Here is a 26,560-nt window from a genome sequence, read left to right as displayed (position 1 = left end):
AAAAACAAAAGTCTGTATCAATTTTTCTACATTTTGAGATGTTATAAGAAATCAAACTCTTGCAATGTTCCTTAAATGAAAGAGCAGTCTTAATAATATAGTTAATCTGTGACTTGAAATTTAGCTCAGACTCAATAATAATGCCTAAATTCTTTACTTCTGGCTTGATTTATAAGGCCAGATGATCAAGTTTGTTTCTAAGATTCACACAGTTTTATTGCTATAAATAACCAACATTTCAGTTTTCTTTAATTAGTTTAAAGAAATTTGAACTCATCCATTCTGTTATGCTAATAAGACACCAGACCAAAGGGTTTAGAGCCTCGGGGTCATCTGGCATAACAGACAAATGCAGTAGTGTGTCATTGCATTGCTGTGTGGTAATTCACCTTGTCTTTTGAAATAATCTGACTTCCTGGGAGCATGTAGAGTCAGAATAACAGGACAAAAATTGATCCTTGCAGCACCCCAAACAACATATCATAGATTTCGGGCACACAATTACCACAGCTAATCAAGAACATTCTCCCTGTTATACAAGATTGACAGTACCAGAAAGACCTACCCAATTACCAAGGTGGCTTTTTATGAGAATATGGCCAACTAGGAGTATGCCATGTGGTGGGAGTGTTGCCTAAAGAGGAGGAAGTAACAGAGTTTGGAGAAATCCTGGACCATTCGTCTGGAGTGGGTAAAGGCCCAATAAGTGCATTAGTCTGCAGAGTTTTGGTGCAGTGATGACAGGTGGTAGATATGGCTGAAGCAAAAAAGACCTGGGATCCCTGTCCTTCACACTGACACAAATATTATCTTGGCCTTGTCACACAGGATTCATCCCATGGAGGCTCCCCATTCACACTCCATAATATTAAAAACTTGGCACAGCTTTTAACTTGATTTAACACACTCTAAGTGCTGGAGGAACTCAGGAGATCAGGCAGCATCTATGAAAATAATTAGATAGTCAACATATGGGCACAAACCCTTCTTCAGGATGCTGCCTGACCAGCTGAGTTCCTCTAATGCTTTGTGTGTGTTGCTTTGGATTTACAGCATCTGCTGACTTTCTTGGACTTATGTTTTAACTCAATGCGTTCAGCAAAAAGTGGAAAAGCTGTGTTTGAATGTTTTTATGGAGTATGAAATTGGGTAAGCAGTATATTAGACTATCTGACTCAAACTTTGCTGGGTTGCTTCTGGTTCAAAGTAAAACTACTGTGAACCTCCTGCAGGGCAGGTTAATATCTGCATGAGGGAAAGTGCATTGCTATAAGTGATATGGGCACTAACACTGGTGAATTCCTCTAATGGCAAATGGCACTAAACAAAAACATAACCGAAGAAAAAAATGATAACAAAGGAGGAAATAGCGGGAGGTGTACATGAAAGAGGTGAAGAGCATGAATTGTACAAACACTTACCGATTTGCATTTTCTAGAGTCTCCACTTTTTTCCAGAGCTCATTATTCTCTGAAGTGTAAGTCTCTACCCTGTCAAGGACAAAATAACCTGAGCAAAATGGTCATAGGTAGAATTCAGCATGCATTTTAAAACTTTTCATCTTTACCGCTACGATCTGAGGCAAATTTTCTATTCCTGTGTTTCTAAATGCACTACTAGCACCAATCAATCCCAGATCAAATACAGTATAACCGAGACCTAATTTGCACAGGCAAGACTCTCTTCAAGACTATTTGCACAGGCAAGACTCTCTCTTCGCATTCTTATAGAAGTGGTGCCTCTGAAATCCTGCCATTCTAATTAACTTTAATCCTGGCAATATTTCTTGAAACTGGATTTTAGTATGTCTTAATGATGTTGTAATCTTGAAGAAAAAAGCTTGCCAGCAGCTCTACTTCATTAGGAGTCTGAGGAAAGACTTTTGCAATTTTCACCAAAGAAAGTCACCAAAGTTTCTTGCAAATTTCTATAGCTGTACAATGGTGAAAATTCTGAACGTTAGCATCAAATACTAGTACAGAGGCTACAATGCACATGATCGTAAGAAGCTGCAGAAGGATGTAGACTTAATCAGCTTCATCATGCACACAACCCTCCCAAGGATTGTGCCTGTGGTGAGCATCTCTAAGAAGCGATGCCTTAAGGCAGCATTCTTCACTGAAGACACCTGCCATCCAGGACATATCCTTTTTTCATCTGACTATCGGGGAGGAGGTACAGGAGCCTGAAGATCCATACTCAACAATTCAGAAACAGCTTCTTCCCCTCCACCATCAGATTTCTGAATGGCTCATGAACGGATGAACACTGCCTCCTTTTTGCCTCTTCGTTATTTATTTTGTAATTTATGGTAAGTTTACATCTTTGTATCTTATTGCCACTGCAAGACAACAAATATCACGTTATATAAGACAGTGATAACAAACCCGGTTCTGAATCTGAAGCCTGTTTTCTCCATTCTCAACACTGCATTGAGCAGTGGATCTGGACATTGTAATATAAGATCCTGAGGGATCGTCACAGGGTGGATACGAAGAAGCTATTTCTTCTTGTCGGAGAATCTAGAACTAGAAGTCACTCTATAAAATAAGGAGTCACCCACTTAAGGCAGCAAGGAGATGATTTTTTTTCCCCTAACAGGGTTAGAATCTTTGAATATTTTCATTCCTTGTACCCCTTTATTTTATTCTCCTTTATCTTGTGCCAGGGTGAAGTTTGCTACTGGTGTCACTAAATCAGAAAAAAATATAAGTATGTTACTTGGAGAAACATTCTTCACACGAGCAGAATATGATGCAAGCTCAGTGCGGTAGCCAAACTCAATTCTGGCCAGATTTTGAGAGTGGGTTTAAGGTTCATGAAGGGTCCACTGTAAGCATTTCTTGGTATGTAGGATTGCTGGAATTGGCAGGGAAAAGTCCTCATCCGAATAGCGCACATCCAGGTGTTTGAAGAAGACGGATAGAAACCTCTGACCTTCTCTCAGAAGAGTCAAATATGCACGTATCGTCTGCTTTCATATTACAATACGAGTCTCAATGCAACAAAGAAAGGCTTTCTGTGAACTGTTGTAAAAACGTAGCAGGAGGAAGATCAAAAACATCAAAGTTTGCATGAGGTGCTGCAAGCACAGACCAGTATCCCCAGTGTTATAATGGCTGGAGTGGCTACTTACTTTTTTTCTAAACTATCCACATATTCCTTCTTCTTCCTCCGGCTCTCCTGAGCAGAAATCTGCACCAAAAGAAAAGAGGATTCACACAAGGCTTTATCAACTGGATAAACCTGGAGTAAGGAGGCATTGTTGTGTTTACAGTGGCTAAACAAGTTACAGTTATTCAACTCCTGCTTTCCTCCGAGGCTAAAATATAATCAACAGCTCAGATAGTGTATATATAGAATAACTGATACTGGGGAGTAAATTACTGATTGGAATCTAATCAACCATTCAGATGGTTTATATTTCAATCAATTAAACAAGGGCTTGAATCTTATCAAGGCATTCAGACTGAACATGTATATTCTATGATTGGTACGTGGGAGCTAGATCCAGGCTGGAATCTAATCATGACATTCTAATTCTAATCTAATCATGGATTTTCTATTAAATATCCAACAGCTGTGAGCAAATTACATGCTGGAATTAAACAAGGGGATCAGATGGAACTTATTTCACAAGCCGAAAGCCACGTTGGGCACTGATATCGAGAAGACTCTAGGCAACAGAATTGGAATGCTAGCTGTGAGGAAATGAAGAGCAGTTCAACGGGTGGTATTGTGGAAGTGGTCAATAGGAAGCAATAAGCATTCTGAATGACAGTTTATATTTGATAATAATAATTAATGTGTTATGTAATTAGATAAGTTAGATACTTAGAATGTAATTAATAAAATTGTACATTATTTGTTATTTCATTACATTGCACTATATTGCTATATAAAACTGAATTGTTCAAACTGTAACAAAGAAGTAAGTAACATATGGTGTTGCATGTACAAATCAAACATTTAGGGACAAGATTAACTTCACTCATTGGGCAGAAAACAGACAGGATTAGAAGGAATTAACCAATTGGATGTATTAAAGTCAATGGAGAGGAATATCAGGAATGAAGGAAAACAATCCCAACCATTTTCCAATAGACTGATTAGGTAAATGCTTGTCACCAACTATGATTAGATTACCTGCTTAGGTAAGTGTTCCATGTGTTATGTGTGAGTTATATGTACTGTGTTGTGCATCTTGCTCTAGAAGAATGTTGATCCATCTGGTGGTATACATGTATACGGTTGAATGAAAAGAAATTTCAGCTTGAAGCACAATATATGGACAATTGTCTTTCTTTAATTACACTTGGGAATAGTGATAAAAGCCCACTCACAGGAAACAAAAGAAAGCTTCTTATGTCCCCAACAGTAGCCAATACAGCAAAGGCATATTGAAGATTTCAAATGGACTGAGAGGTCTGCACTATATACATACATATTTGTCTGGTTGTGTTTTTACTAATAGTCTATATGTGCTTGTGCATGCGAGGGCAGTATACACACACACACTCTGCATTGTTGTATTTTCATAGATACTCTATATGGATTTGATGACTTGTATGCATCAAGCCGCAGATTTGTGGGGGGTGCACAGGTAGGTGTCAGGACTCTTATTATGTGATTGTGATCTTGTGTGTGCTTGCTGTGTGTGACTGTTGGTGATGTGTCTTTGCACCTTGACCCCACAGTAACACTGTCTCGTTTGGCTGTATTCATATATGGATAAATGACAATTGAACTTGAATTGAATTGAATAGAATAATGTTCCGCACGTACACAGTATTGATTATGGTAGTTAGATAAGTAACTATGCTACCACAGTTGTATACTATGTGCTAATGCAATGCATTTGTAACACTAAAAACTTCAAGTAAGAAGTAGATCAAATGGTGTTGAAGATCTGCTTGGGATTTTATCCATGGGAAATCCATGCTAAACCACCCTCCCCAGCCTCCTTCCCCATTGTCCCTCTTTGCCTTTCTTTCACTGTAACTCACCACAATGCTCAACTCTGCTCTGATGGCCTGGAAGCATTTTGCTGCTGTCCCCACTCTAACAGAAATATAACTTGTGGGGAAATTGTTGGTGGGGCTAAAGAGAGTGGAGAGTTAATGGTTTTGCTTACCTTGTTCTTTATTTTTCTTCGAACTCTCTTGAGAGCTTTCTCCTCTGCTTTTGTGAGAGGCAGCTTGGTAGGAATAGGGTAGCCCTCAGCAATCAGGGTCCGCTTTTCCTCTTCAGTGAGCAGCAGGGGGCCTGACGTCCCCTGGAGCTTCTATCAAGGGCAACAAGAAAAAAAGACAACTTGGGTTCACAAATCATTGAATCATACAACTTGGAACAGTTTCTTTCACCCACCAAGTCCACACTGACAATTGAGCACCCACTTCACATAACCTAGCACTAGGTTCATTTTATTTTTCCCCATTGTGGTCGACAACCACCCCTGGATTTACCCCTCACCTACACACTAGGAGCAGTTCACAGTAGCCAGGTTGCCAACCTACCCATATGTCTACGGCAGATGGGAAGAAATGGAAATAACGCTGGGACAGTGAGGCACAGCTCTACACGCTGCAGGACAGGACTAAACTCAAATAAAAACCCTGCAAACAATGCACTGAAGGCAGCCTTGCTCATCGCTTTGCCGCCATCCCGAATAATATTACTGTCTGAGTGTCACAGTTCCTTCTGGTTTGAGTAGTTACTCATTTTGTTTGGAGGTCGCTAAATATTTGAGCATTAAGGACTTGTGGGGTTAGTGCAAAAAAGAGTTAAGGTAAAAAAAATTCTGGAGCAGCAGTATCAAGTATTTTCAGGACAGAGATAGCTGGGGTCCATCTTAGCAGAAGTACGTACATGGTGTGGAGAATTTGGTGATCATGGAATTAGGCCAAACTCATGGTTGAAGGGCCTACCAGCTGCTTATTGTCAAACTTCACATTCAAGTGGCAGTGATGTGGCTAAGCTACTGAGGGGTGAGATCTATCCGTGGTGGGCCCCTCAGTGAGATGCTTGCTCCTGCCATGGAAGTGATTAAACCTGCCCAAAATACTGACATTTTCTTTCCAATTCCAGGCGCTGCTCATCCCTCCTGAATTCCTCTAGCAGATTGTTTGTTGCTGCAGATTCTGGCATCTGCAATCTCCTGTGTCTCTTCTAAACCTATCAAGATTTGGACTGAAAATGTGACTTGGATATGGTTAAAGTAAAAGCAAAGGTTGTGAGAAATAAATTTTTCCCTCCCATACACAGCATTTAGACAATTGCCTGTTTGTTTTTATTGAAGGACAGTGCTGGAAAACCCCATCAATATCGTTTTCATGAACTCACTAATACACACACACACACACACACACACACACACACACACACACACACACACACACACACACACACATGCATAGAGCAGTCAGTTCATGGGCTGAAGTACTCAAATGCCAAGTGAAACACTTCTTGTAAAACGGGCTTCAGATGCGTCCAAATTATCTCCCTCTTAGCGGATAACTTTGCCTGCCATTTCAAAGGCCTCTGTTGCTATGCTTTTCTTTTATAAAAAAGCTCCATTCTTTTCTCCTCCCTGACATCCGCAAGTTCCAACTGCTGCTAAAACCCTTCAGTTATGTTTTCATTGGCTCTTTCTCCCTTCTTTCAGCCGGCAAGAAGTGTTAGAATCTCCCTGGAGCTTAATACATTATACAAATAAAATCCCCCATTTATAAGGCCTTTTTCCTAACCTCATGATTTATCAAAGTGCCAAAGTAGTACCTTTGAAGTGTACTCACTGTAAGGAACGTGGCAAACAAGATATGCACAGCAACCTTTGACAAACACAAATGCAATAATGATCAGAAAATAATTTAGTGATGTGTTGAGCCATAAATATATGGGATGTACTGAGAACTGCCAATAGTTCTCTGCAGTTGTGCCATGACCTCTTTTACACCACATCTGAGAGGTGGGCTGGACTTCAGTTTATCTTATCCGGAGGGCCTCTTACAGTGGATCACCCTTGCAGTACTCCCCTGGTGCCACCGGCTGAAATGAGTCTCAGGTAGAACCCCCAGCTAACTCTGAGAGGAGAGCGAAAAAAACTACAAAAGGGTTGTGAGTGGTTCCCAGGCATGTCCAGTGATCAGAGAAAGCCCAGATGGAATTGGGTAATAAATAGAACCAAGCTGAGATTCTGTTACTTAATGTAAATATTCTTAAGTGTTCTCTTGTACGCTGAAGACCTTGAGGTTCTTTCTGCAATGGCATCTTATTTTTTTTTTTGCTAACTTGTGCATCAGTTGACATACGTGAGGAGCTGTGAGAAGAGGAGACGTTGAGATGGCACTGGATGACCGAGCCTGTGGCCGGGCTGGGCTGGATGGTGGGAGGGACCGGGGACTCTGCGATCCATCGCTGTCACTGCTGTGGCTGCTTGGAGGTGTGGGCGGCAGCTGCATGTCTGGGAGAAAACAGCAAAGAAGAGTCAAGTCACGGAACCCAGTCACAAAGGTAGTGGTTGAGGTCAAAGGGCGAGGATGGAACACAGACAGGCCAGGACAATAAACCTAAAATCAGTTCACATAATTTGGATGATTTACTTATTTGAAGCAAAGTGGATGTTTCTCCTATTGCCTTGTAGCAGAATGTGTGGGAAGTTTATACAACAGAAATCATTTGATCAAACATGACAGCAATAACTGATTTCAAAATCAAATCCAGTCAACGGACATACCAGAGGAATTCCTCTGCCCCAGCCCCAGCCCCAGCCCCAGCCCCTCAAGACATGCTGCTCTATTGCCATTCATTAGGGGACTGGTAGGAAGGGCCAGGTGAGAACAGCTGGTTAGGCCTATGCCACATGACAGTTTGGTTGACATATCCAACTAGCAAAGTACACTTATTGGAATCAAACATTTTCCGGGATCGTTGGCACAGTGCAACGGAGCTCCCATCTTTTCCCCATGCACATGGCAAAGCCCCATCGACGTTTGGAGAGCCGCAGCAGAACCCAGGCATTGAGGCTCCTGCATCTTGTCATTTCAATTCACTCAGTACACGAAGGACCTGAGAAAGGCAGTCTCTCCCTCAGACGTTCAGAGCCAGGGTCAACATTGTAAACTTAGGCCAGGGAGGATAGAATCCGCCCTGTGTGTAAAAAAAACACAGAAAAGCTTCATTTTGCCAAATTGCGTGTGGTATAGACTTCATGTGCAACTGCTTCAATTTCGGCCCACAAGTTGTTTTTTTTTAATTCTATTGCAGAATTTAAAGCTGTTTCACACTCTAAAAGGAGCTGGCTAGGAACAATGCCGTCAAAAAAAAAATACACAGACCAAAGAAACGCCCATGAGTTTCCCAGCCACTTTGTGTGATCCAACTGAGTGACCATGGATCTGCCAGTGCTGCAGCCCAGCAATACGTGCAGCCCTGTCACATCAAACGGAGCTGAGCATCCATCAACAGTGTTGCCCAACCAGCGGTCATTTCTTCTGACCACATATCTCACACCCAGTGGCACATGACTGACTCTAAACTGTTCATCCATAAAGTTGAAGAGACTGAGGGCAGCGGTCATTGAATATTGGCCTGACATACAGCCGATTACCTCGCTGACTGATTAACCAGGGATCTGGATGAGAGGGGAGGGAAAGAGAGAAGAATGAAGGGAGGAGGGGAACGGAGGGCAAGTGGTTAAAATCAAATTTGTGGTGCAATATCTAGTTTCTCAGTACTAAAAGTTAATCACCAGGACACCATCGCAAACAATTTAGGAAAGTTTCACTCTAATTTCTTTGAATTCTTATAAATATCTTGGCGATAAGATAGTAAGCGAGTTTCCAGTAATTGTAGCTCATGTGATTAAAACTTCTAGGAGGATCATCACACCAGAGCTAAATGCAGCAGCCTCTTTCTGAAATTAACTAGATGGGAACTCCCCTGCTAAACAACATAATCACTTCTACACAGGGAGAGATCTTCAAAATATCCTGCCTTTCCCTTGAAACAATATGATTGCATTTTTCATAAATGTGTAAAGCCAAGCCTCAGTTTTGCAGCTCCTCTCAGAGATAGTACCTCCAGTAGTGCGACAATCCTTCAGCACTGCACTGATGCATCAGGTACGAGTACGCTTGTGTTCCCAGGCTGGGTCTTCAACAACTTCTCTTGGCTAGAAACAAGTTAATTGAGCTACAGCAGATCTTAAACTTGTTCAATAGGTGCAGTAAATGTATCTTTTTGCCCAGTACTAATGGAAACCCAAAATCAGTCACTGGAGAGCACCCCGTGAGAAACTGCAGTCCTTGTTCAATTTCCTACCTGTGTGGACACTGAGGAACTGATTGGGTTCTTTGGGTTCCACTTTGATCTGAGGCACTGTGCTTGGTTCTGTCTGAACCTGTGATGAAGCAGAAATACAGAAGTGAGGATGACAACAGAGCATGGCGCACCAACAGGCCAAACTCCATGATGGAGTCAAGTCTCCAAATTTATTTGTTTTCTGTTCTAGTCATAGAGCACAGAAACAGGTCCTTCGGCCCATCTAGTCCATGCCAAACTGTTACTCTGCTTATTCCCATTGTCCTGAACCTAGACTCTAGCCCTCCATACCCCACCCATCCATATACCTATCCAAACTTCTCTTGAACGTGCAACTGAGCCCGCATCCACCACTTCCACTGGCAGCTTGTTCCACTATCCGAGCGAAGAAGTTCTCCCTCAGGTTCCCCTTAAATATTTCAGCTTTCTTCCTCAACCTTCTTCCTCCTATCCAAGATCTGCCTGCTCCTGCCCCACTGAACTTCTGTTCTCATTTCTCAATTCCCATTCTTCCCCCCTTGGTTCAGTCCCTTCCCACCCACATCCGCGACACCTCTCATGTCTCAGTCTTCTCAGTAACTTTCAATTCCCTGGCCCTGACCGCCTCATTTTCACCATGGATGTTCAGTCCCTATGCGCTTTTATCCCCTATCAAGAAGGCTTCAAAACTCTCCACTTCTTTCTTGACAAGTGAACCAATCAATCCCCCTCCACAACCACCCTCCTCCATCTGGCAGAACTGGTCCTCATCCTGAACAATTTTTCTTTTGGTATCTACCACTTTTTCCAAACTCGTGGATAGCCATGGATACTTGCATGGGCCCAGCTATGCCTGAACAGACTATTTCAACAGACCTGAATAAAACAGACCATTTTAAAAGCCTTCCCTGGTTATACTCCACAGCTCTTCCTCCACCATATTGACGACTGCATTCGCACTGCTTCATGCACCCATGCTGAGCTTGTCAATTTTATCAATTTTGCCTCTAACTTCCATCCTGCCCTTAAATTCACTTGGTCCATCTCTAACACCTCCCTCCCCTTTCTCGATCTCTCTGTCTCCATCTCTGGAGACAAAATGTCTACCAACATCTTTTATAAACCTACTGATTCCCATGGTTATCCCAACTATACCTCTTCCCACCCTATCTTCTGTAAAAATGCTATACCCTTTTCTCAGTTTCTTCACCGCTATCGCATCTGTTCCCATTCCAGGACACCCGAGATGTCTTCCTTCGTTAAAGAACGAGGTTTCCCTCCCTCCACTATTGATGCTGCACCTGATCCATTTCCCGTACATCTGTGCTCACATCTTCCTGCCGCTGCATCAACCTCCGCATCCAGCACATTATCCTCTTCACCTTCTGCCTTCTCCAAAGGGATCCTATCACTAACCATATCATTACCTCACCTCACCCACCCCCCCCCCCCAACTTTCTGCAAGAATCACTCCCTCCGTGATTCCCTTGTCCATTCATCCCTCCTGGCATTTATCCTTGCAAGCAGAATAAGTGCTACACTTGCCCCTACATCTCATCCCTCACTACCATTCAGGGCCCCAAACAGTCGTTCCAGGTGAGTCAGTACTTCACCTGCGAATCTGCTGGGGTTGTCTATTGTGTCCGGTGCTCCTGACGCAGCCTCCTCAACATTGGTGAGACCCGTCATAACTTGGAGGACCACTTTGTCAAGCTCTTCCACACCATCTGCCACAAGCAGGACTCCCCGGTGGCGAAACATTCTAATTCCCATTCCTATTTCCATTCTGACGCATCAGTCCATGGCCTCCTCTTGTTCCAATTTCTCCTTCTGGTAAACAAATTTTCCCCTCCCCTCCCTATATTCCCCACTCTGACTTTTTACTTCTACTCACCTGCTGATGACTTCGCCTTGGGTCCCCTCCTCCTGCCCTTTCTTTAATGGTCCACTCTCCTCTTCTATCAGATTCCTTTTTCTTCAGCCCTTAACCTTCCCCAGCCTCCCGGCTTCACCTATCACCTTCCAGCTAGCCTCCTTCCCTTTCCCCCAACTTTTTATTCTGGCATCTTCCGATTTCGTTCTCAGTCTTGAAGAAGGGTCTCAGCCCGAAACTTTGATTATCAGTTCATTTCCATAGATGCAGCCTGACCACTGAGTTTCTCCATCATTTTGTGTGGAAAAAGCTTGCTTGCACTTATCCTATCTCAACCTCTCATAATTGTGTATACTTTTATCAAGTGACCCCTCGTTCTCCAACACACCAGAGGGATAAAGTTCTAACCTATCCAACCTTTCCCTATAGCTGAGGTCCTCAAGTCTTGGCAACATCCTTGTAAGTTTTCTCTGTCCTTTTTAAATCTTATTGATATTTTTCCTGCAGGTAGTTGACCAGAACCTATGTCTTATACAACTTCAGTATAACATCCCAATTCCTGTATTCAGTACTCTGATTTATGAAAGTCAATATGCCAGAAGCTCTCTTTAAGCCCTAGCTACCTGCGACACCACTTTCAAGGGAATATTGATTTGTATTCGCAGAACCATTTGTCTACCACAGTACCCAATGTCCTACAGTTCACTGTGTACGTTCTACTCTCACCTGTCCATCCAAAGTGCAACACCTCACACTTGTCTGCATTAAAATTCATCTGCCATTTTCAGTCCATTTTTCCATCCCATCCTCTATTCTTTCCCATTTTTATGTAACCATACACAACATTAACAAGGTTGGAAAAAGTTAGAGTGACTGTCCAGCCTTGGGCATGAGAATGATATGCCTTTTTCTGTGCTTGACAGGGTGGATATGGGAAAAATATTTCTCTTGGCTGAGGAGCCTAGAAATAGTGCCCATGGTCTGAAAATAAAAGTTAGGTCATTTAAGACTGATATGTGGAGAAATCTCCTCACTTCTGTGGCTAGACTTTGGAATTCTCCATCCAAGAGAGCTCTGGACGATTAGTCATTGATTGCATTCATAATAGAATGGCAGATTTCTAAGAGTTGACAGGAATCAAATAGTATAACGGCAGAGCAGTTGATTTGAGGGAGAAGATTAGCTGTGAATTTGATTAATGTAGCTGCAGTCTTGAAGAACTAAATGGCCTGCTCACTTATTCTTATGTTCTCTTGGGTCTGATCCTTTTTCCAGTCAGGAACATTGCCTTCCAACAGAGAGTGGCATGCTCAGGAGTTGACTACATGGTGAAAGTCGTTAAAGACAGAGTTCCTTGCTATCATCCAGCAGCTGGATGCTTTTTGTTGGTGATACTGTTATGTGGAACAATGTTACTACAAATTCTTTATAGTCCGTGAGACAACTAATAGTTTTTTGGACAATAACCAATTGTTGACCTGTGGGGCACTGTGTGTCCTTTCTGTGTAGAAAGGTTCACCAACATAGAGAGATGAACAAGACCAGAGAAGGTGTCAGTTCTGACAGCAGGAATGATTTGGCAATTGTATAACTGACTGACAAGAATTATGATATTGCAACTGTATAATTTGCCTGTTTTGACAAGGAGATTGATTTCTGCTGAGAAGACTCATGGAATGGGTACTTAACATGGGGCAGGACGTATATTGGCCAATTTACCAGACTAGACTAGATGAGTAACTGGACCATTGGAATGGGGATACAATTTCAAATCTCACCTCAGCAGCTGGGGAACTAAAGTTCATTAAAATAAAAAATATCCAATGCTATTCATGATTATCAAAAGAAACAAAACTCATGCTATTCTTAACATTATCAGATTATTACTAAAGGACCCCATCGGGTTCACCGGTCTGAATCAGCAGATATCCTTGTTTGAGTCTTAACTGCCCTCTGAAGTAGTCTGGAGACAAGTAGGGATGGACAGTTACTGCTAAACAAGTAACATTCACATCCCCTCAGTAAATAAAAAGATGGAGACATGGGTGCAGTATAACAGTGGTAAACAATGGAGGCGGGGAGAGGGGGGAAGGAGAGGTGAGGGGAAGGAAAGGGGGAGGGGGAGAGAGAGGGGGAGGGGGAGAGAGAGGGGGGAGAGAGAGGGGAGGGGAGAGAAAGGGGGAGGGGAGAGGGAGGGGGAGGGGAGAGAGAGGGAAGGGGAGAGGGGGAGAGAGGGAGGGGGGAAAGAGAGGGGAGAGGGAGAGGGGGGGAAGGAGACAGAGAGGAGGGGAGGGAGGAGGGAGAGGGAGAGGGAGAGGGAGGGGGAGAGGGAGAGAGAGGGAGAGGGGGAAGGAGGGGGAGAGAGAGGGGAAGGAGGGGGAGAGAGAGGGGAGGGGAGGGGGAGAGAGGGAGAGGGGGAAAGAGAGGGGAGGGGGGAGGAGATGGAGAGGAGGGGAGGGAGGAGGGAGAGGGAGAGGGAGGGGGAGATGGAAGAGAGGGGGAGGGGGAGAAGGGGGAAGGAGATGGAGAGGAGGGGAGGGAGGAGGGAGAGGGAGGGGGAGAGGGAAGAGAGAGGGGAGGGGGAGAAGGGGGGAAGGAGATGGAGAGGAGGGGAGGGAGGAGGGAGACAGAGGGGGAGAGGGAAGAGAGAGGGGAGGGGGAGAAGGGGGGAAGGAGATGGAGAGGAGGGGAGGGAGGAGGGAGAGGGAGACGGAGGAGGAGAGGGAGAGAGAGACAATAGTCCTGTAATTATCACAAAGTCATACTTTGGATATGATTCTGTGGCACTTTCCAAGAGAGGGATCTTAATAAAGATTCCTGTGCAATTTGGGAATTTTACAGTGTCTTTAGACTCACGGGTTCTTCTGTTGAGTTTGTCAGTTGTCCAGAGGCCATGTGCTCTGCAGAAGGGGCTGATGTCTGAGCTGATGAAGAGGCACAGCAGGACTCCGTCAGCAGATTTGGTTCCTGCTTAATCATGATGTGGGTCAGGTCGGGGCCAAGAGCCCAAAGTCCACCATCAGTTTCTGAAGGAGCAAAAGGTCAGAAATGATCGCTAATATTTCCAGTGACAGCATGTTTGCTGATGTTCAACAACTGAACAAACATTTATGTTAACATGCAAGGGAGGATCTAAAAGTATTCTCTGACTGAAATAACTACAACACCAAAGATCATTAGAAAACGATGGTAACTTTGAAAGGACAATCCAGTGTAGGACATACACAGTGGATGGTAGGACAATGAGGACAGCAGTAGAACAAAGGGATCAGGGAATACAGATCCATAATTCCTTGAAAGTGGCCTTACAGGTAAATGGGGTCATAAAGAACCATAGAACCATACAACACTACAGCACAGAAAACAGGCCATTTGGCCCTGTGCCGAAACTTTATTCCGCTAGTCCCATTGACCTGCTCCCAGTCCATAACCCTCCAGACCTCTCCCATCCATGTATCTATCCAATTTATTCTTAAAACTTAAGAGTGAGTCTGCACTTACCACGTCAGATGGCAGCTCGTTCCACACTCCCACCACTCTCTGAGTGAAGAAGTTCCCCCTAATGTTCCCCCTAAACCTTTCCCCTTTCACCCTAAAGCCATGTCCTCTCATATTTATCTCTCCTAATCTACGTGGAAAGAGCCTATTCACATTTACTCTGTCTATAACCCTCATAATTTTGTAATCCTCTATCAAATCTCCCCTCATTCTTCTACGCTCCAAGGAATAAAGTCCTAACCTGTTCAATCTCTTTCTGTAACTCAACTCCTGTAGACCCAGCAACATCCTAGTAAATCTTCTCTGCACTCTTTCAATCTTACTGATATCCTTCCTATAGTTAGGTGACCAGAACTGCACACAATACTTCAAATTTGGCCTCACCAATGTCTTATACAACCTCACTATAACATACCAATTCCCATACTCAATACTTTGATTTATGAATGCCAGGATGCCAAAAGCCTTCTTTACAACCCTGTCTACCTGTGACGCCACTTTCAGGAAATTATGTGTCTGAACTCCCAGATCCCTTTGTTCCTCCGCACTCCTCAGTGCCCTACCATTTACTGTGTATGTCCTACCTTGATTTGTCCTTCCAAAATACAACACCTCACACTTGCCTGCATTAAATTCCATCTGCCATTTTCTGGCCCATTTTTCCAGTTGGTCCAGATCCCTCTGCAAGCTTTGAAAGCCTTCCTCACTGTCCACAACTCCTCCAGTCTTAAGTGTCATCAGCAAACTTGCTGATCCAATTTACCACATTATTATCTGGATCATTGATATAGACAACAAACAACAATGGTCCCAGCACAGATCCCTGAAGCACACCACTAGTCACAGGCCTCCAGTCTGAGAAGCAATCATCTACTACCACTCTCTGTCTTCTCCCACACAGCCAACTTCGAATCCAGTTTACAACCTCTCCATGGATACCTAGTGTCTGAACCTTCTGAACTAACCTCCCATGTGGGACCTTGTCAAAGGCCTTACTAAAGTCTACGTAGACAACATCCACAGCCTTTCCTTCATCCACCTTCCTCGTAACCTCTTCGAAAAACTCTACAAGATTCGTTAAATGCGATCTACCATGCACAAAGCCATGCTGGCTATCCTTAATCAGCCCTTGGCTGTCCAAATACTTGTATATCCGATCTCTCAGAACACCTTCCAATAATTTACCTACTACTGATGTCAGGCTCACCGGCCTGTAATTACCTGGTTTACTTTTGGAGCCTTTCTTAACGAAACAACACAAGCTATCCTCCAATCCTCCGGCACCGCACCCATGGCTAAGGACATTTTAAATATTTCTGACAGGGCCCCTGCAATTTCTACACTAGTCTCTCTCAAGTTCCGAGGAAATATCATGTCAGGCCCAGGGGATTTATCTACCTTTATTCGCTGTAGGGCAGCAAGCACCTCCTCCTCTTTAATCTCTATATGTTCCATGACACTACTGCTTGTTTCCCTTCCTTCCATATACGCTATGCCAGTTTCCTGAGTAAATACTGATGCAAAAAACTGTTTAAGATCTCCCCATCTCGTGAGGCTCCACACATAGATGACCACTCTGATCTTCTAAGGGACCAATTTTGTCACTTACTATCCTTTTACTCTTAATATACTTGTAGAAACCCTTCGGGTTTACGTTCACATTATCTGCCAAAGCAACCTCATGTCTTCTTTTTGCCTTCCTGATTTCCTTCTTTAGTATTTTCCTACATTTTCTATACTCTTCAAGTACCTCATTTGTTCTTTGTTGCCTATACCTGCTAGACACCTCTCTCTTTTTCTTAACCAGATCACCAATATCCTTTGAAAACCAAGGTTCCCTATGCCTGTTAACTTTGCCTTTAATCCTGGCAAGAACATGCAAACTCTGCACTCTCAAAATTTCCCCTTTGAAGGCCTTCCACTTACTGAACACATCCTTGCCAGAAAACAACTTATCCCAATCCACTCTTCCTAGAACCTTTCTCATTTCCTCAAAATTGACCCTTCTCCAATTTAGAACCTCAACTCGAGGACCAGACCTATCCTCATCCATAACTAACTTGAAACTAATGACATTATGGTCACTGGGCCCAAAATGTTCGCCTACACATACTTCTGTCACCTGACCTGTCTGGTTTCCTAATAGGAGATCAAGTATTGCATCCTCTCTTGTAGGTACCTCTCTATTGATTTAGAAAACTTTCCTGAACACATTTGACAAACTCCAAGCAATTTAGCCCTTTCACAGTGTGGGAGTCCCAGTCAATATGTGGAAAGTTAAAATCCCCTACTATTACAACTTTCTGTTTCTTACATCGGTCTGCTACCTCACTACAGATTTGCTCCTCCAATTCTCTCTGACTATTGGGTGGTCTATAATTCAACCCTATTAGTGTGGTCACACCTTTCCCGTTCCTCAGCTCCACCCATATGGCCTCTGTAGACAAGCCCTCCGGGCTGTCCCGTCTACACACAACTGTGATATTCTCCCTGACTAGTAACGCCACTCCTCCTCCTTTCATCCCTCCCCCCTATCACGTCTGAAACATTGGAACTCCGGAACATTAAGCTGCCAGTCCTGCCCCTCCTGCAACCAAATCTCACTAATAGTAATAATGCCGTAATCCCACAAAAAGAGAGCTTTTGGCACATTGGCTTTCATAAATCAGAGTACTGAGTGTAGGAGTTGGGATGTTATATTGAAGTTGTATAAGACGTTGGTGGTGCATAACTTGGAGTATTGAGTATAGTTCTATTCACCCACAAAAAAAAAATCAATAAAATTGAAAGAGTACAAAGAAAATCTACTAGGATGTTCCTAGGACTTGAAGACCTGAGTTCTCGGAAAAGGTTGAATAGGTTAGGACTTTTTCTCCAAAGCAGAAGAGACATACAGGCATACAAAATTAAGAGGGCTGTGGATAGGGTAAATGCAAGTGGGATTTTTCCACTGAGGTTGGGTGAGACTAGAGGTCATGGGTTAAGGGTGAAAGGTGAAATATTTAAGAACTTCTTGACTCAGAGGGTGGTGGAGTGTGGAATGAGCTGCTCGTGAAGTGGTGGATGTGGGTTTGATTGCAGCATTTAGGAGAAGATGGGATAAGTGCATGGATGGGAGAAGTGTGGAGAGCAACACTGCAGGTGCAGGTGGATGGGATTAGGCTGAATAACATGGACTAGATGGGCTGAAGGTCCTCCCTTTGTGTTGTATTGCTCCATGACTCTATGGCTCGATAACAAACCTGACTTTGCAGACACATAATGCCTGATACCGTCACAATACTTGTAAAACTCCATGGATAAGAAAGGAAAAGTCACCAGTGGGCAAAGAATGCCACAGCACAACACGGTTTAGGCCTACACTTTTTTCACTTTGATCCTCTCTTTATTTATATTGTAAAAAACAAATAAAAAGCTTAAAAGGGAATGTATTAACCATTAAACCAAGGACCTTCACCATGGCAAAAGTGTGTCTGAGCAATCTCTGGAGGCCAGTGAATAAGCTGCCTTATTTTGCTGGTTTAGGGATTGTTTTACGAGGGTTCTCTTACTGGCACTGAATTGCCACCGACAATATTAGTGTTGGAAGAACCTCAATCTTTGCACTTAGGTTTATTTGAAATGACAATGGATCATGCCAGGAGGACCCCAAGCTGAATACCTAGTCCCACACAGCACATAAAGGAATCTTCCCAGGAACGAGAGTGATCTTTTCTCTCCAGTTGTCACTTGGCAGGTCCAAAAGAAAGTGGTTGTTTTATTTTTAATTTTGCTCTCTGGATCCAATTTAATGTTGTCAGTGCCTACACATACAAATCTCTCTGTGAACTTCTGTTACCACTGTACAAGCCTTGATCTCAACTGTGAACAAGCAGAGACTTTTTAACTGAGCTATAAAAGCTCCTTTTTGAAAGAGAAGACAGCCGCCGCAGAACAGGATCTATATCCGTTTAAAAACTGGCCAATTAGGCAAAGCCCTGCAGCCTCAGGGAGTGGTATGGTATTAAAAAGGGGCCCTGTCTTACTGAGCAAACTGTGGCAATCTTACTCTCTATGCAATAGTAAGCCATAATTACATATTGTCTTAAAAAAGGCGTTGGGTTCAGTTCTTCAGCTGGCTAAAGTCTTGAGCTCCTAATTCTGGTAGCTGTAATATTATGGTGTGCAAACAGAAAACCTGTCTGCAACCTGTTACGTACCCCGTAACTGGGTTGCCAAACCAGCAGAAATGGATCACTCAGTTGGAGTCTGGATTACTAGAACTAAGAAAGTTTTATTAAAGAAACAAGCAACACAGTACTCTAATCAAAAGGATAATAAATGCAACAGTTCAGCAATGATAAACATACATGTACACAGAATTAAGATAACAGGATCAATCAAGCTCTATCGTTGTCTAGGGGTAAATGACCAGTTTCAAAGTGACGCAAAGTTCAGTTCAATTTAGTTCAGTTCAGTTCGCAGTAATCGCTGCCGTGGGAGATGGACAGTGGGGGGAAGGAGAGAGAGAGCAAAACGAATGAATATTCAAACAGCTTCCACACAGACCTTCGCAGTCAGCTTTCGGGCGAGCCCTTTGTGTTGTCATCTGAGGTCACCCACCATGACCCCTCCGTTTCCAGATATGATCGTTTCTCTGCGGTGAACCTGGCACCCAGGCAAGGGTGGACACACACCAGGTCCCCGCCGATCGTGCCTTTCCACCCTGTGCGTCTATGGCTTGATCCCACGACCAGCTGTCCACCGACTTGTGGGAGACGCACCGCTTCCAGGGTCTCGTTACTTCGGGGTGTCGCGTGTGTCCTGCCTTAGCGAACCTGTCCCTTTTTATCCCCCTGCTGGGGTATCGCCTGTCCATCACTTCAAACAGTTCAGGGTTCAAAGGGGGAGCCGATCTTGACAGCTCTCCTTCCGTTAAACTCTCCCGTCCCTTCATTAACATCTCCAAATGCTGCTCCATTGTTTTCCTTATCTCTCTCTCTCTCCTGAAGACAGGTGGCAGACCAACTGCTGATCCCACTGGTGCCAGCACAGGACAGCTACATCTTAATCCATGTGTATTCTCGTCACAAACCTTAGCTAAATCTGAGAGCAACTTCCCAACATTTTTAATATATTATCTGTTTTTCAAGTCCGAGCTTTACCATCAAGGTGAGTATTCAGTGTCTTTCACTCTTAAGAAGGTAGGAACCTTCCTGAACTGCTGCAAATCTTGTGCATATAATGCTTTTTGAAAACACTCCAGGAGAGTAGACTTGAAGACATTGAGGAACCAGCTATATATTTCAAAATCATAGTGCACAGCTCAGCTCGAAATAAGGTTGTAATACCATTAAAAGACAGGTGGAAAATATGAAATGATAGAGAAATATTCCAGAAAATAGTTATGAAGACAATGAGATAACAAGTTAATGTAATGATACACCATGCTGCTTTGCCGATTCCAGACATACTACTGGATTCATCACATCACATCATACATCCAGCTGGTCCACTTTCTTTGCTAGCTTGGTATTATGGAACCCACAGGTCAATGAGAAATCATAAAGTTTATACACAAGTGATCTTACAGATGCTGGAAATCCAGAGCAACATACACACAGCGCTGGAGAAACTCAGCAGGTCAGGCAGCATTTATGGATGGGAATAAGCAGTCAACATTTCAGGCCAGGTCCCTTCATCAGAAAGCATAAAGTCTCTTTGTTATCCAAGGGGAAAATTCTCAATTCATAGATATTCCTTAGCTTTTATCTCTAATATTTTTACAACTATTAAGCAATTGGTTTGCAAAACTAAAAACAGTTAACATTTACTTAAATCCCTGTATGATTTTATCTCTAAATTCCTAAGAGATATATGTTGAAGCTTAAAATAAAAATAAATCCAAATTCTTCTCAATTGCCTGATCCTTGCCAGACCTGCAGAGCGAAATTGTGATTTGCATTTATTCATTCAAATGTTGGGGTTCACTGAGGCAATTTAGATGAAATGAAGAAGAATGGGGTTGGGTGGGAAATGGATCAGCTATGATGAAATGGCAGGCACACGCGATGGGCCAAATGGCCTAATTTTGCTCCTGTGTCTTATAGTCTTATAGTCTTAAAAATTAGGAGGTCAGGCAGCAGCAGTGAAAAAAGAAACAGTCAATATTCTCTGTCAATCCAGATGATGGCTGACTGTATTGTGAATTCAACTGTAGAAAGACTTGGACTGCAAAACCGTTACGTTCCTCATGGTCACACATTCCCGAAACCAATTGTGCTCTTTGGGAGCAAACCATGCTGAGCAAGCTGTGCACACTATCATTCCAAATTCTTCTCAATTGCTTGGTCCTTGCCAATCCTGACAGTCAATTTGGAATGTACATTCACTCACACGAAACGGTGGGGATTCATTGAGGCAATTAAGGTCAAATCTGAAATATCAGCTAATCTGAATTAGCTGCTTTGAATAAAGAGAACAACAGCTTTGCAGCACGCGTAAAGAATGCCCAAAGACTTTTTTCATCTCCTGCTCTGAAAATATGCAATCATTAGGTAAGGATCTTTCAAGAATCACTAGATTCTGGAATTATTCCAGAGCAGTGGAAAATTGCAAATGCCATTTCACTCTTCAAGAAGGGAGGGTGGAAAACACAGGGAATTACAAGCCAGTGAGCCTGACTTCAGTGGATGAGAGGATGTTGGAGTCCATTATTAGGGATGAGGTTTCAAAGTACTTGGAGGCGCATGATAAATTAGGCCGACGTCAGTTTGAGTTCCTTAAGGGGAAATCTTGCCTGACAAATCTGTTGAAATTCACTGAGGAAATAATCAAAGGACGTTGCTTACTTGGGTTTTCAGAAGGCCTTTGATAAGGTGCCACACGAGGCTGCTAAACAAAATAAGAGCCCATCATATTACAGGAAAAATACTAGTATGGATAGAAGATTGGCTGACTGGCAGAAGGCAAGGAGTGTTGTTCTGCAGGGGGTCCCTGTTGGGACCGTTTCTTTTCACATCATATGTGAACGATTTGGACGATAGAATTGAGTGATAGGCTTTATGGCCAGGTTTGCAGACGATATGGAGAGGCAGGTAATGTTAATGAAGCAGTAACGAACTCAGACAGTTTGGGGGAATGGGCAAAGTGGCAGATGGAATATAGTGTAGGGAAGTGTATAATCATGCATTTTGGTAGAAGGAATAAAGGTGTAAGCTATTTTCTAAATGGGCAGAATACTTAGAAATCAGAGGTGCAAAGAGACCTGGAAGTCCTCCTGCAAGATTCCCTAAGGCTAACGCAGGTTGAGTAAATGTAAGGAAGGAAAACGCAATGTTAGAATTCGTTTTGGGAGGACTTGAATATAAAAGCAAGGAAGAATTGTTGAGGCTTTATAATGCATTTGTCAGACCGCACTTGGGGTACTGTGTGCAGTTTTGAGCCCCTTATCTGAGAATGGATGTGCTAGCATTGGAGAGGGTCCAGAGGGGGTTCACAACAATGATCCTGGGAATGGAAGGATTAATGTATGAAGAGCATTTGATGGCTCTGAACCTGTACTCGCTGGAGCTTAGAAGACTGGGAAGGGGGGGAATTTCATTGAAAACTATTGAATATTGAAGGGTATTGATAGAGTGGACATGTAGAGGATGATTCCTATAGTGGGGGAGTCTAGAACCAGAAGGCACAGCCTCAGAATAGAAGGACATCCCTTTAACACAGAAATGAGGAGGAATTTCTTTAGCAAGAGGATGATGAACTGATGGAATTCTTTTCCACAGACAGTTGTGGAGGCTAAGTCATTATATACTGTATACTTGATAGGAAGGTTGATAGTTTCTTGGTTAGTAACGGTGTCAAAGGTTGTAAGGAAGGGCTGGAGAATGAATTTGAGAGGGACAATAAATCAGCCACAACAGAATGGTGTAGCAGACCTGATGGGCCAAATGGCCTAATTCTGCTCCTATGGCTCATAGTCTGGTGATTTTCTCAAACTGCATGTCGTGGGCAGAGAGCTGGCACATAGATTTGTGACAATTTGATATCTGGAAGGAGTGGAGCTAGTGTGAAGCACTGCTCCACAAAGAGATATGGAGAGCTTGGGAGGGCCCACACTGACCCTGAGAAACCACCAAAAGCCTACCATTGGGAACACTCCCTTGGGAATTTTCCAATTTATTTCTGTTTCTAACACATTCAATTTAGTTAGCCATATGGAATAATACTATTTTTCTGTGAAATGTTCTAACTGAACCAAGTACTTTTATAGACAAGACTAGTGCACGGACATTGTAGAATTTGCTCAAGAACAATCTTCTTTGCAAGATCCTGTCACAATACTTCTATCATTCCTCATTACAGAGAAAAGTTGGAAAAATATTTTGAAGTAGGAAATAGTGTCTCACAAAAATGTACGTGCTCGATAGAGTAAACTGTATGATGTATTAGAGATGCCATTGGAATACATAGGACACCAAATACTGAAAGTGTGGATAGAGTGGACATGGAAAGGATGTTTTATTGTTAGAAGGAGAGTCCAGAATCTAAGAGCACAGCCTAGGAATAAAGGGATATCTCTTTAAGACTAAGATGAGGAGGAATTTCTTCAGCTAGAGGCTGTTGAATCTGAAATTTGTTAATACAGAGGGCGGTGAAGACCAAGTCATTGTGTGTATTTAAGGCAGAAATTGATTGGTAAAGAGGGTAAGGGTTACAGGAAGAAGGTAGGAGGATGGGGTTGGAAAAAAAGTCACAATTCAATAGCACAGCAGAGTCTGCAGACTGAATGGTGTAATTTTGCTCTTATATCTTACGGTCTCATTGGCACTTTGTCCAATTCTGCCAACAGGGGTAAGTAAGTCATATTATTAGCAGATGAGATATTGCACGTCAAGAAAACCAATGGCAATCATTGGGTAAATACTGCAAGGAAACTTCTGACTCTCGTCTTTCCCCACTGGATTGCCAAAGACTCAAACAACTCTGGCACTAATTATGTTAACTAATTCACCAACAACAAGAGATGGATCGGCAGGAACCTTTCACACTGTTCTGCTATTTTTGAGATGAAATAGTTTAAGGTTGTTGAATGTCATTTTTAGCACACAGGTGTCAAGGAAAACAAAGTAACTGTTACTCCAGATCTGATGCAGCGTATAAAATCACACTAAGATAAAGAACACAATAATAAAAAATATGATAGATATAAATATATAAGATAACTTAAATGCATAGATCGTATGTACATATGGTGGCGCTAAATACAGGATTGTCTGTACATAAGGTGACTGGCAGGAAGTGATAAGATAGTTGTGGTGGGATAGTGGGTGGAGGTGTTAGTTCGCCTTACTGTTGGGGAAAGTAACTGTTTTTCAGTCTGTTGGTCATGGTATGTATGCTACGTAGTCTCCTCCTTGATGGGAGTGGGATAGTCCGTGAGAGGGATGGGTGGGATCCTTCATGATGTTGCTGGTCTTTTTCCCAGCACCTTTCTGTACGTATGTCTTTCTCAGTGCCAGTGATGCGATGGCAGTTTTGGCTACCTGTTATAAAGCCTTCCTGTCTGCCACAGTGCAGTTTCTGTCCCATGCATATTAGGAGGGTCTGAAGAGGGTCTTGAGTATAAATGTGCCTAGCCCATCTCTCTTCAGCCTCCTCAGAAAATAGAGGTGTACGGGGTCTTTCTTTTTTTGTATGTTAAATTTAAAATGGCTTCTTTGTTATGTTATACTCGGGAATGCTTCTTTGTTATGTTAAATGCTGAGAAAGTCTCTAGCTAGACAGTTGCTTGGGTTAATACAGATAGCAGGGTGCTATTAGCCAGTGGGTGTTCATGTATCGTTTTGTTTTCGGATGATAATGCTGTCTCATACGGCTGTGGACGGGGGTTTTGGTGGGGAGTCGGAGGAGAGACGGGGAGGACGGTGGACGTGCGGAGGTTTTTGGCGGGAAGTCGGAGGAGAGACGAGGATGACTGTGGACGGGGGTTTTGGGGGGGAGTCGGAGGAGAGACGAGGATGACTGTGGATGGGGTTTTTGGCGGGGAGTCGGAGGAGAGATGGGGAGGACGGTGGACGTGCGGGGGTTTTTGCGGGGAGTCGGAGGAGAGACGGGAAGGACGGCGGACATGCGGAGAGGCTCTGGTCGATCACTTCGGGTGGTCCCGAGCCGTGAGTCGACAGGATTTGGGTGGTTGTCAGGAATCGATTGAGCTCCAACGGTTGCGCGTGAAGAACTTGGACTTTGATAAGTCTTGGCGCCTTTTTTTCATTACTTCTTTTTCTGTATCGAATTTATACTAATGTCATAGAATTAGTAATATCTATAAAGTGTACTTGGTGAAGCATACTGGGTGTGCTGGCTGATGATTGATGTTTGGGATTGATTCGGGTGGCAACCGACTCTATGGGAAGCGTTGAGGCGGGTGCTGGGTGGGATTTCCTCTAGACATATACAAGCCAATATAACTGAGCATTACAGAGGCATTGGTGAGCTTTCTTGATTGTGTAGGGTGTGTACTTGGACCACGAGAGTTTTTGTGTGAGATGTACACTCCCACGAGTGTGAAACTGCTCACAGTCTCCACTGCTGTGTCACTGATGTAAAAGAGGGTGTGAGTGGTGCAAGTTCTCCTGAAGTTGATAACCATCTCATTTATCTTGTTGACTCTGAGGAAGAGGTTATTTGCCTAGCACCAGGCCTCGAGCTCTTCCATTTCCTCTCTGTACGCTGTCTCATCATAGTTGGTGATGAGCCCCACCACTGTCCTGTCATCTGAAAATTTCACAACGGGATTACTCGGGTGTTTGGTGTGCAGTCATGTGTGAGCAGAGTGTACAGCAGTGGGCTCAGCACACAGCCCTGGGGGGCTCCCGCGTTGATGGGGAGGTAGGGGTGGTGTTGTGCATCATGACTAACTGAGGTTTGTTGGTTAGGAAGTCTGGTGTAGGTGTATTTAGGCCAAGGAGTAGGAGTTTGCTCACCAAGGTCGGTGTTGAATGCCAAAATGAAATCCAAAACAGCATTCCAACACAAGTGTCCTTGTTTTCTAGGTATTTCAGGGCCAGGTGCTTGACAGATGTTATGGCAGCTGTCATAAAGCAATTCTTTTGGTAAGCATATTGGTGAGTATCCAGTGTGGCAGGAATGATGTGTGTCTGCCTGTGAACATGATTGATTGAAACATCATTCATGCTTCATACTGTTCCCTTGAACAGCTGTGCACATTGGACAATCTCATTTTTCCCTTTGTTACTTCCAGCTGTGGTAAACTCATATCTAATTATCTGCTCATAAAAAGTTAATATCACTAGAGCAGTACCAAAAAACATCAACAAAAGAGATTCTGCAGATGCTTAACATCCAGAGCAACACAAACAAGGAGATGGGTCTCGGCCTGAAATATTGACTGTTAATTCATTTCCATAGATGCTGCCCGACCTGCTGAGCCTCTACAACATTTTATGTGTGTCACCATAAAACGTGACCCCTGAGACAAGGCACAACACCACAGGTACCAGAAGCATTATAGTATGTACCTTCATAAACTGTACATAAGACTAGAAGATATAGGAGCAGAACTAGGGCATTTCGTCCATTGAGTCTGTTCCGCCATTTCATCATGGCTGATCCAATTTTCCTCTCAGCACCAATCTCCTGCCTTCTCCCCGTATCCCTTCATGCCCTGGCCAATCAAGAATCCATCAACCTCTGCCTTAAATATACATAAATACTTGGCCTCCACAGCTGCTTGTGGCAATGAATTCCACAGATTCACCACTCTCAGGCTAAAGAAGTTCCTCCTCATCTCCATTCTAAAAGGATGCCCCTCTATTCTGAGTCTGTATCCTCTGGTCTTAGACTCTCCCACCATAGGAAACATCCTCTTCACATCCATTTTATCAAGGC

General features: G+C 43.3%; 1 protein-coding gene across 1 annotated transcript in view; it reads right to left on the bottom strand.

Annotated features, from left to right (window-relative positions):
• creb3l1 (cAMP responsive element binding protein 3-like 1) overlaps positions 1-26,560 on the bottom strand; it is a 182,556-nt gene that overhangs the window by 22,800 nt on the left and 133,196 nt on the right. The window contains exons 3-8 of the mRNA XM_072272231.1: positions 14,030-14,199; positions 9,322-9,400; positions 7,311-7,462; positions 5,135-5,284; positions 3,137-3,195; positions 1,422-1,490 (exon numbers count right to left, since the gene is read on the bottom strand). Coding sequence (XP_072128332.1) covers positions 1,422-1,490; positions 3,137-3,195; positions 5,135-5,284; positions 7,311-7,462; positions 9,322-9,400; positions 14,030-14,199 — 679 coding nt within the window. The remainder of the gene's footprint in view (positions 1-1,421; positions 1,491-3,136; positions 3,196-5,134; positions 5,285-7,310; positions 7,463-9,321; positions 9,401-14,029; positions 14,200-26,560) is intronic.

Source organism: Mobula birostris, chromosome 11 (assembly GCF_030028105.1).
Source record: "Mobula birostris isolate sMobBir1 chromosome 11, sMobBir1.hap1, whole genome shotgun sequence".
Classification (NCBI taxonomy): Eukaryota; Metazoa; Chordata; class Chondrichthyes; order Myliobatiformes; family Myliobatidae; genus Mobula; species Mobula birostris.
This window is presented reverse-complemented; position numbering and strand designations above follow the sequence as displayed.